Below are 12,213 nucleotides of genomic sequence, written 5' to 3'. Positions count from 1 at the left end.
AGCTGAATGGCTGGTATTCAGGAGAGCGTGCCCACTCCCTGCCAGACTCTGCTCACGGAGCTGCCTTTTTACGAGGTGGCTGACTGGCTCCCTGGCACCAGGCTGCCCTGCCACAATTCCCCTTTATTGCCCAGCGCCGGTGCCCAGTCGTGTGGGCCCGCGGGCCGCCCCGGCGTGGCGCTGCGGCCGGGTGGGGGTCCGGGGGAGCCTGCTGGCTGCGAGCTTGTCAGGGTGTTACCAGATTGTGTGGCGGAGTCTGCAGGGCCGGGGCTGGGTCTGGAGGCTGGCAGGAGGCTGGCACGCAGACACCGCAGAACCACGGTGGCGGGGACCACGGCTGGCTCCCCATCCCAGAGTCATTCTGCTGGGCCCCGGCTGGGGGGGCGGGAAAGCTGACCCTCCTGGTCACACTTTGGGGCCTCAGAGAGAGCTAGGAAATATGAGAGGCCCCCGTTATTCTGGCAGGTCATGCTACCAACGACTGCTCTGGAGCTGGAGCTGATCTTTGGGAGATGAACTCCCCCGTAAAGGGAATGGATGGGCTGCACAGAGCCTTTTGGGGGCTCCCCTGGTGCCACTGTGGAGTGGAAACAGTGCTGGGGTCCCAGGCTCCAAATAGCGCCAACTGGCTGAGTGGCTTCAGGCGAGTAACAATCCCCTAGGATTCCCTTTCTCCCTGATGCATGGTCATGCTTGTCTTACTGACCTCATGAAACTTTTTTTTTTAAAGATTTTAGTTATTTATTTGACAGAGATAGAAACAGCCAGCGAGAGAGGGAACACAAGCAGGGGGAGTGAGAGAGGAAGAAGCAGGCTCCCAGCGGAGGAGCCCGATGTGGGGCTCGATCCCATAATGCCAGGATCATGCCCTGAGCCGAAGGCAGGCGCCCAACCGCTGTGCCACCCAGGCGCCCCTCACGAAACATTTTTAATGAGGATATAAAAGCACTTTGAAACGACTGAAACAATAATCGTACAAAAAAGGAGGTAGTGGTGCTGGACCCCATTTATCGTCTTCATTTCTGGCCAACCTTGGCTTTTACCAAAACTGTCCCCCCAGTCCCAGCCGGGAGGGACTCCTGCATTATATGGTGTGAGGTCATCAGGCCCTGGGAAGGACATCACCTGTAGGTGAGAACTTACCTTCAAGATGGAGGTATTTACTTCTAACTCTTACAGAATTAGAATTCTCGTTAGAATGAAAAAGGTTCAGGGGATCCTTTCCTCGTGACACGTGACCATGTGCCTCTGTAATTTGAATAAAACCTTAAATGAAAGCATGTCAGCGGTAGCCACAGCTCCTTCCTCTGTAACCTCAGGTGAATTTTAGAAAGCCTCTCAGCAGCCATCCTGGATGTCATAAATCCATGAACCAAGATCATTGCCTGAAGTTCTCTCTCAGAGATAATTTTATCTTATTTTATATATAATTTGAATAAGTCTGGTTCTCTCATTTCTTAGCCCCTTGCTACTGCAAGTGTGGTGTGTGGACTGACAGCATCATCATTACCTGGGGACTTGTTAGAAATGCAGAGTCTCAGGCCCCACCCCCTCACCTGTCAATCGGAACCTGCATTTTGACAGGATCCTCATGTGATTTATGTGTGCAGTAAAGCAAATGAGAAGAGGGGATTTGCAAGGCCTAGGCCCACTCTTTATTTATGTATGGAAGTACTTCATTATGAAAAGGACGTGGGATGACGAGGATTAACAGCTGACAAGAAGGGAGGAGACGAAGAACTATAAAAGTAGCTGGGACCATAGGGTGACATCACTGTGTGCACTTCCCCACACTGGGAACACACAACTGCAACACTATGCAGTCATTGACACTGCCAATAATAGTCTCAAATTATCAAGGGGAGGGAAAGTCATATTCCCAAGCTGCTGTTCAAGGTCTTTACCTGAAATTCATGGTGAAAATTTTCCTTTAAAATGGTTAAATAAAATAAATCTTGATGTCAAAGGACATGCTTCAGTCATGTGCATGCTATATGGAAAACCACATTCTCCAGGAAAGAGATACATGAAATGTCACTATGATCGGAAACTTAACTTCATTTGTGTTTTTTTTTTAATGCACTACATTTAGGAGAGTCAAATGACATCAAGATAAGGCATGATACCAGAGATTTACTCTACCATATAACTAAACAACTAAACAACTCAGCTGATACCACAAAAACCCCATGACTGAAGCCAGGTAAAATTGTTTGGGTCAGTAGGTGTTAAACTTTCATATTTTCATTTACTAGGTACTGGCAACTGGTCTTCAAAATTACTAAGGCAAGAGAATGGATTTGAAACCAAGGGAGTTTTAAATTAACCGGAAAAGCTAGTGCCCTTTCCTGTATAAATGAGTATTGGAGGCGCAGGGCCCAGCTGGTGGTCCTCAGGAACCTTGCTTGCTAGGAGCCGCCGTGTTGAGACTGCACAAGCCCGTGGGTGGCAAAGCGAGAACTGAGGTTGACCAGATAGACAACTGAAACAACACAATTACCAATGTAAAAGGGACCTGCAGAGGAGGAAGAATCCAAGCACAAGGCAGGGGATGGGAATGCAGAAAAGAGTGGAACGCTGTTAGAGAAATCCCCCAAGACGTGGAAAAGTGCCTCAACAGATTTTTATGGAGAGTTTCAGTGCGGGCCAAGTGGAGATTTAAGAGCTCTGGCCTGGATCAGACCAATCTGGGTCTTATTCCTCTTTTTCCCCACTCCCTGCTTCCATTGCCTCTGCACACTACAACTGACTGACACTTGACTGCCATAACAATGCAAAGAAAACCTACCAACGGCCTAGAGCTTGAGAATAAACAGCTGTGTGGTGCCAACTATATTAAAGAAAACAAAGTTTATATAAACAAAACTGAGCCTAAAACCTATTAGGCAAGAATTAAATATTTTCTCTTTATTCTAGAGACATTTGTGGAGTGCTAGGGCTGTGATGGAAATGGATAAAGAAAGCATCATCACAGGATAGAATTAATTAATTGCCTGAAATAATTTTAAAGCTGTAGTGAAAGATTCTGTCTTTACCAATGGCATTATTTTCCCTAATCAGGGGGCCTCTATGCTTTGGAAACCTCATGGGCTTTAACTCATCCTCCCCTTGTGCATTGTTTGAAATTTCTCTTCTTTCTACTCCCATTGTGGCTACCCTAACCCCAGTCCTCCCTGCTCCATCCCTGAGTTTCAACAATAGCCTTATAGTAGGACTTCTTAAACTTCCTTCCAATCTACCTTCATACAGCGGTCTTTAGAAGGATACTTGGATACAGTGGCTCTGGAGTAGGGGGCATTGGGATTTTTCAAAAATGCCACAGGTGATTCTGATATGCATCCTTAGGAAGGGACAAGGGCTTTAAATTGTTGCTAAATTAACATTCTGTGTAACATTCAATCATTAACATTGCTCTCCTGCCCAGAAAGTGTGGTTGCCATTTACTAATATGTTAATTCATACTGCTGCTTGGCATTGGGCCTCCCCTTCCGTCCAGCTTCCCTCTTCCTCAACGGGGCTCACCTGGACGCTCAAACACTCCCTGCTTACACCTGCCTCTGTGCTCTCGCTTGTGGTTCTTCCTTTGCCACAAGGATGGATCCTGTCTCTGATAATTTCAACTCAAGAGTCACCTCTTTCACCGATGTTTTCTTGGCAGGTTCTCTGTTCCCTGAATTCCTACACCATTTACAGTCTATCCCATAATGAATTATGTCAGGGGATGTATCTTATCATATACCACTGGCTTCTTGTGTTAGCCTTGAAGAACCATCTAGAATGAAGAACCAGTTAGAGAGCAGGAACCATTTGTCTTTTACATTTGTCTTCTGCAGCACCTAATGTAATCACTGGAGTGTTGCTTCCTGCAAGAAGTCCTCCATGTCCTGCATCTGGGGGAGATGTTTCTCCCGTCATGCCTGTGACATCGTGCTGTATCCCAGTTACATTAGAAGTGCATGACAGCTCTGCATTTCAAGTGTGTTCTTCTCTGTGCATCTTTTCCAGATGGTAAACTCTGTGAAAGCAGGGCCCCCACTTACTTGGTTCTAACACTTAGTCCAGGTCTTGATATGTTGTATGTGGTCAATACATATTTTTTTAAACTGACTAATTAATGATTTTAAAATCTGTGTTTGGTGGAGACTGCGACACATAGAACAAAGAGCATCCATACCGTCGTAACATTTTGATTGACTTGGTTTCAGGTACAATAAATTAACATGATCTAAACATAATGAACCCGATAACTAACGTTTGGTTGCATACTCAACTATTTCATTTTCTAATTATTTCCTAGATGTGGTTTCTTGCTTATAAAATTCAAGCTCCTGGAGAGCAAAGGATAGCATTTGTTACTTCCATGTATCTCCCACAGTTTCCTACCTCAGTGTTTCTTGATTTGAGGTCCTTAAATGTAGCTTTAAAAGAGCCTGTGTTATAATGTATCTGCCTGGTACGAAACATCTGCTGTCCCCGAACAAGTGCTGCATTCATCTTCACGGCACTGGTGCACGGAGGTAAACAGAGCCTTGGCAGGCCTTCCATAAAGGAAACTGTGTTTGCTTCCTTCATTAATTACTAATGGGGCATTAAGAAGACATGCATTCTCCCTGAAGCCAAGTTGGATAATTCCTGGCACTTAAGGCTAGGGTGCTTTCAAAAGTTGAGACATGTATTGACACACCGGAGAGCATGTCCTATAGCAAGCCAGTGATGGCTGCATTGCCAAGATTGTCCACAGTTTCAAATGTATCAATACCAAGGGCGCTGAGCTGTCAGTTTAACCTTTTGCACGTCTTGGGGTCATAAATAGGAATCCCTCGAATGTCTCTGAAGGCAAGCACCACAGCAGGAATTGGAAAAATCATCAGAAAGATACAGAAAGTTACAAATAAAAGGATGATCAAAGATTTACCAAGCAAAACAACAGAATGAGGAGCCGCAGTGCTAATGGAAGAAATATGATTTGTCAATTACGTGTTTACTTAATAGCCAATTAATCACACAATTAAAAGGAAGAATTTATACTTGAACATGGCAACTCCCGCAGCATCAAAATGCTAAAGCAAAAACAGCGAGGAATAAGAGGTTGAGAGACTTATTGGTAGTAATAGATTTTAACACATAACCATCAAATTAGGATAGGATTAGGGGCGCCTGGGTGGCTCAGTCATTAAGCGTCTGCCTTTGGCTCAGGGCGTGATCCCGGCGTTCTGGGATCGAGCCCCACATCAGGCTCCTCCGCTGGGAGCCTGCTTCTTCCTCTCCCACTCCCCCGGCTTGTGTTCCCTCTCTCACTGGCTGTCTCTCTTTCTCTCTCAAATAAATAAATAAAATCTAAAAAAAAAAAAAAAGGATTAAACCATCCAAATTTGATAGACTATTATAGATATAAAAGTACATCTTAAGTATCCACATGGACATTTTCCAAAAATAATACCTTTTTTAATGCAGAAATTTTGCATGCTACTCACTCACATCACAAAGCAATGAAATAGAGTGTAAATGTAAATGAAACAACCCAGCCACTTGATGATATCTATATTTGGGGGGCTAGAGGAATTTGGTATCGAAGGAGGTACAATTATCCTTTTAAGGATCAACTTTAAACTGACATAATAAATTAAGACAGACTGATACAAAGTCACTTCAAAGACAGTGTGATTCCCAGACACTAAGGTCTAACCATGATCCTACTGTATATATTAATATTTCCAAAGAAAAAAAATGTCATTCCAAAAGGGAGCTGGTTCAGTTAGAAAAGCAAAACAGCAAGTGTCAGAGCAATACCCTTGACACAGCTCATCCTGGGGAGAAGGGTGTCTCATGCAACTGGACTTTAACCGAACCTATCGGCAAGACTGTCCCGTGGAGGTGGACATGTGGCTGTTATACAAGACGAGAGCTCTAAGCCCTGAGCCGTGGAGCCTTCTCCCGGAAGTGTGGCGTCATAGCCTGACTTTGACTCCAAATTCATGCACCTTCTGATCTTGATTCGGCCCTTCACGTGTAAGATGTACCTTGTGCGTTGAGAGAGCTATGTCCCAATACAATTATTAGATAGGAGTTCATTCCAAGAAATAGTATGCTGTTATGCTGGTACAGCTTCCTGAACAGGAAAGACAGGATTACTTAACTGATGCTGGTGGGATTAATTGGTTAATTATTTTACATGCACTAAAAAAAAAAAAAGAAAGAAAGAAAGAAAAAAGAAAAAAACTAAAATACCCAAATGATGGTAGTACTCCTGAAAGGGCAACAATGTTGTGAACTTAGGAAGACAAGATGAAATCACAAAAGAGAATAACAAGAGCAGATCTGACCACAACAACATTAAAAACTTATGTTTGCAAAATATTGCTATAATAACCGGAATTCTGAGTCAGAGGAAATGGGAACGTGGTTGCAGGAGAGGTAACAGCCAAAGTCTTGTTATCTTTACTGTGTTAAGTGTTCACGCAAATTGATGAGAAACATTAAAATTCCAAGAGCATAAACAGACAACTTGCATAAAGAAATTAAAGCTAGTACAGGGCACCTGGGCACTTAGGTGGCTCAGTCAGTTAAGCATCTGCCTTTGGCTCAGGTCATGATCCCAGGATCCTGGGATTGAGCCCCATGTCAGGCTCCCTGCTCAGCAAGGAGTCTGCTTCTCCCTGTCAGTCTCCCTCTGTGCTTTCCTTTTCTCTTTCTCAAATAAATAAATAAAATCTTAAAAAAAAAAAAGAAAAGAAATTAAAGCTAGTAAATAAGTACATGGAAATATATTTGACTGAGCTGGTAATCAAAGACTTTAAAAATAAGACAGTAATTTTTCTAAACACCTTTTAAATTAGCAAGGAAAGCATAAAAATTATTTTTATAAAACCCAGGGCTAGTAGAGATGTTATAAAAATGGTATTCTCATATTTTGTTGATCTTATTTTATAAATTGGTACCTCCTTTTCCAGGTTGGAGAACAGCTTGGCAGTATAATATAAAGACCCATAAAAATATTTATGGCCTTTGACCCAGTAATTTGACTTCTGGGAATCTATCCTGAGAAATATTAATCCAAAATATGGAAAAAATTAAATTCCTGAGAGTAAATTGGGAAACACTAAGTGTCCCACAATAGGGGAATGATTAATATGTTGTGGTACAGCCGCTGGATAGAAAAACAACATAGCCATTTATAATTATGTGAGGAGAGACCACGCAGCCACATGGGAAGATGCTTGTGCCTTAATATTAAATAAAAATGAATAAACAAGTATAAAAAGATATGCAGAGGAGAAAGGATTGAAGTAAATATATCAAGTTGTAAATGGTGATTGTACAATGGCAGGAGAACAGTGACTTTTTTCTTTTTCTTTCTTTCTTTCTTCTTTCTTTCTTTCTTTCTTCTTTCTTTCTTTCTTTCTTTCTTTCTTTCTTTCTTTCTTTCTTTCTTTCTTTCTTTCTTTCTTTCTTTCTTTCTTTCTTTCTTAAGATTTTATTGATTTATCTGACAGAGAGACAGAGAGAGCACAAGCAGAGGGAGAGGCAGACAGAGGGAGAGGGAGAAGCAGGCTCCCCGCTGAATAGGGAGCTGGGAGCCGGATGCGGGGCTCAATCCCAGGACCTGGGACCATGACCAGAGCCAAAGGCAGTCACTTAACCTACTGAGCCACCCAGGTGGCCCTTTTCTTTCTTTTTTTGGAAATGTGCAGATTTTCAGCCTATTCTCATGCCTGGCTGCAGTTGCCTCCCTGTCTCTTCCCCTACCCTGCCCCCAAGTGCCACTCAAGTTCCAGCTTGTCCATGAAGCCCTCCCCATCCTATTAGCCAAATGAAATTCTCCCTTCATTGTGCTCCCATGATGCTGTATTAATATTTCTATTAGGACACGTATCTAATGTGCCTTGTGTGGAAATGGTACATGTGCGGCATGTGTCTGTCCCCACAACTAAAGTTCTAAGCCCGAAGGGCAGGAACTATTCCATTTCTTATTCTCTTTCCACAGTATAGATCACAGTGCTTTGCCTGAGTCAATATTAGTTGAAATGAATTTAACTGCACCGAAGTGAACTACTCTGATTTCCTGGCAGGTGGAGCTCACGAAGGTCTTCAGCACTTGGGTCCTTTTGGCAACATCCCAAACATTGTGGCAGAGTTGACTGGTGACAACATTCCTAAGGACTTTAGTGAAGACCAGGGCTACCCAGACCCTCCAAATCCCTGCCCCATTGGAAAAACAGGTAAGGGGCATGCCCTTGGGTTCTCATGGATGGTAGAGTCTTTGGGAGGAAATTAAAAATTCTAACATCCGCCACAAATATTCTGAGAAATAGTATTTCTATTCTAATGCCCCCCTATGTATTTGGAGGTAGAGTGGAAAGAGAAATTTATTCGAGAACCCTCGGCGTGTTCTGGCGATCAGATACACCCACATAAGACCCCCTTGCCAAAGCTTTACCTTCAGTCTCTCTGCCTCTTTAGGAATTGATGCTTTTTTTCTGCACCTGCTACTCTTTTAATACAAGTGGAGAAAGATTTTCTTCTTTTTGCTTTTTCTATGATACAGTTGCTGCCCACTTTAGTGTCTTTGGAACGCACTAGTCTGTGGATTATACACGTCCATCCTTTTCCTCACTGCCTTTGACAATCGACATTTTAACCATGTCAAAAACAGCATCTATCCTGAAATATTTCTTTGGGATCAGGCGGTGGCATGAGAGACAGGGGGTCCAGGAAGATAAGAAGTTGGTTAAGGGAGAAGCTTGAAACTTTCTTTGCGTCTTGTGTCTCCCTCTCACTTTCCTACTCCCTGATGCCAAAGAGAATGAATGATGAGTGGACTACACTTAACGGTGGGCCTTGAGCAGCTAACCTTGGTGGTTAAGAGCAGTGGCTCTAAACTCAGACTTCCTGAATTCAAAACCAAGGTCAAGATATATGACCTTGAACAAGCTAATTAACCAATTTGCACCTCAGTTTCCTCATTGGCAAAATGGGGGTTATTGTGCCAATTAAATGAACGTATCCATGTTAAGCGCTCAGCACAGCACCTCGCACAAAGTAAAGATTCATTAGATGGCATCCTGATTAGAATTAGTTTCGCGCTGGTAGATAACGGACTGCTCTTGCTGCGCTTGTGTTAACTGCTAGCAAGAACAGTCTTTTTCCCCAAGCCTACAATAACAATAGTTGGTATTTATTATCCCTGCTTTGCATGTAGGGAAACTGAAGCTTCGAGTGTAGCTTGCCCAAGCTTATGTACTTAGCAAGTAGCTGAGCCAAGACTCCAACCCTGGTCTACCTGATTCAGGACCGTGTGCTCACCCACCATGACATAGTGTCTTGCTCTGAAAATTGTGACAGTATTGGCCCCTCATATTTTCTTAAACACAATGCAGGCTTTCTCCGAAAGAGGCTTCTCCTGAAAGATACTCCTCCTTTCATTTAGGCTAAGTGTCTGTTTTCTCTGGGGCACACAGCCTCCGGAACAACCGGAGTAGTAGGATGTAACGAAGCCAATGTAGAAATACCGGGCCGACGGCAGGAAGACCGGAATCACTGCACAGAGCCAATCGCTGCGGCCACGTTGTCCGGGCTTGTAGGGTTTGGGATGGGTAGGAGGAAAGACCAGTGCAGAATCTGAAGAGCCGCAGTCTCCAGGAGGATTTGGTTAAACTGATTAGATATAATACGGTACACACAGTAGTTCTTAAAGTGCGGCCCCAGGCCCGGCAGCATCAGCGTCACCCAGGAACTTGTGGGAAATGCAGATTTTCAGGCTTTCCCCCAGGCCCACTGAGTCAGAAACTCCTGGGGTAGGCCCCAGAAACCTTGTTCTAACCTTCTTTCCATGAGATTCTGACACATACCAAAGCTTGAGACCCGTTGTTGTAGGAGATTAGACAGAGTTTGAGCCAAGAGATCCGAGGTCTAGTCCTAACTATGGTGAGTCAGCCTACCTCCTCGTGCCTCAGTTTCTTCATTGGTAAAAAGAAGACATAGTCAGTGCCTTCAAAAACAGAAATGCGGTTCTAGGCTGTCCTAGGAAAGGAAAGTGTCCAGATCCGTGTAATCAAGCACGAGCTCTGTGCACACAGGAGCTCTGAGACGGGGGGCTGATGCAGCCACATCAAACGACAACTCCCAGACCCTTTCTCGTCACACATTGTCTGCCATTTTTCCTCGCTAATCGGCCACTAAACGAACATGCTTCTCCCACTTTGTTCTACCATTATTTTCATTCTAGAAAGGAAGTCGCCAGCTAAATTTAGTCGTTATTTGTAAGAGATTGCTTGAGGTATGCCTCAGTGGGAATCATGACGCCGCACAGTTGAGCAATCCAAGAATAAAACCTTGGCTTCCCCCTCCCCTGCCATGCTCTCTTCTGAATCCCGGTCCAGCCACCCTGGATAGAGCCGCGGGACGCAGAGAAGGTGTCCTCAGGCAGAGGATGCGAATCCCAGGGCATGTTTTCAGGCCCTGAGATACTGCCGTTCCCAGAGCAGGGCGATATCTCTACATCGCAATCTGGGCCCACTCGGAAGTACTGGAGAAACAATTATGAAAAGCTTGTTAAGCTGCCATATGCAGACTGCCTGAACTCTCTGGATTGGCTCTTTCCTACATGGTAATTGCTGTAGATGAAGAAGTTAGATAAGCGGTTCCCTGAAAAGTGGGGAGCCACGTTAGGGGGTTGTTTGAACCCAATGACTCCCACGCAGGCTTCTTGCTGTGAAGACACTGGATGCTTCAGGCTGCTGGAAGGCTTCAGAGCAGTCTCAAGAGACCGGCCTATCTGGCTGGTTCTCGTGGACTCCTTTTAGCATTGACTTTGATGCCTCATTATCCCTTTGCAAAAGGACTCTCTTTCCTCCCCCCAGCCCTGTGCAAAATTCACGCTCCCTCCTCTGCCACCCACCCTTTGAAGCTATTGTCTAAAAGTACATTAGAGATAGAATAAAAGAACTTAATTTCAGAGCATCACGTCTCGTAATGATAGGGCTTAGGTCAAAGCAGCAGCCAAGTGGGATAACCTTTCTTGGGTTTGATTGAAAGACATGCTTTCTTTCAAAGAGCAGTCAGGGTATCGATTGTCATTAAAGACAAATGGTGGGAAGGGAGCTAACGCAGAGTGAGCCTGTTACGTGCAAGGTGTTCTGTGTGTGATCATCTGTTTCTCACAGCTACCCAGTAAGGCAAGTCCTTGATTCTGCCCCTCTCGTAGGTGGATAAATGGGTTTAGAGAGACAAAGTTAATCCCCCCAAGGAATTAAGACCATCTGTCACTCATGAGCTGGGATGGGAACCCTGAGCACAGGTCTGACTCCAAGCTTACGCCATCACCGCTATAACACACCTTAGTACGTCTGGTGATGTTGTCATTCTTATGTAAGGTGCTTTCTCCAGGAAGCTGAAGTTGTTTCTAAAGAGCTCACCCAAGAGAAAACACGGTGAGTCATGCAGAATGGAAGCACACTAGTTGAGGAACTATTCGCTCTTAGATAAAAATGATAGTGGTAACACAATAGAAGGTTATTTCTCGCTCATGTGAAGTCCTGCTGGAGGTGGGTAAGGGTGGATGGTTCAGCAGCCCAAAGTGCCATCTGTGCTCTTGACACGTGCCGGTCACGGTTGCCCTGGTCGACAGCGTGTAGCGAGCAGAACAGCAGACGGGGCGGGGGGCGGAAGAGGAGATCATATAGGAGGTTTTTATGGGTCAGGCTTGGAAGTGGAACACATCACTCCTGCCCGCATTCCACTGGCACAAACTCAGGCATATGACTCCACCTGATTGCAAGGCAAGGCTGGGAAATTAGCCGTGTGCCGAGGGGGAAAGGGAAGTGGGTTTGGTGAGTAGCCAACCAGTCTCTGCCACAGGTGGGAGGAGGAGTGAGAGTTTGGGATGAGCAAATTCCAGAATGACTGATGTGGACAGATGCTGATCTTTGGGTGTCTAGTTGTTTTTAATAAATTCACTCTTAGAATAACAATAGGTGCCTCGGCCGCTCCTCAAAAGCCTTTTGCTGTTTGCAGCAGATGATGGATGTCTAGAGAACACCCCCGACACAGCAGAGTTCAGTCGAGAATTCCAGCTGCACCAGCACCTCTTTGATCCAGAACATGACTACCCAGGCTTGGGCAAGTGGGTAAGTCCAATCTCAATGACTAGTAGATCTTGTACTCTGATATTCTGAACGTACCGATGGCAGGGATGAGTGATGTGGGTGGGGTGAG

The 12,213-nt window shown here is 44.7% G+C and overlaps 1 protein-coding gene across 2 annotated transcripts in view; it reads left to right on the top strand.

Moving 5' to 3' along the window:
* The window catches only part of SCG5 (secretogranin V), a 53,045-nt gene that overhangs the window by 29,659 nt on the left and 11,173 nt on the right, over positions 1-12,213 (top strand). The window contains exons 3-4 of one of the 2 annotated variants that reach the window (XM_026480074.4): positions 8,070-8,219; positions 12,016-12,125. In XM_026480074.4, coding sequence (XP_026335859.1) covers positions 8,070-8,219; positions 12,016-12,125 — 260 coding nt within the window. Of the gene's footprint in view, positions 1-8,069; positions 8,220-12,012; positions 12,126-12,213 lie in introns of both variants that reach the window. The other variant, XM_026480073.4, reaches the window with a different exon arrangement.

Source organism: Ursus arctos, unplaced genomic scaffold, assembly GCF_023065955.2.
Source record: "Ursus arctos isolate Adak ecotype North America unplaced genomic scaffold, UrsArc2.0 scaffold_36, whole genome shotgun sequence".
NCBI classification, from domain to species: domain Eukaryota; kingdom Metazoa; phylum Chordata; class Mammalia; order Carnivora; family Ursidae; genus Ursus; species Ursus arctos.
The sequence above is the reverse complement of the archived record's forward strand: the minus strand, read 5'-3'. Positions and strand labels throughout refer to the sequence as shown.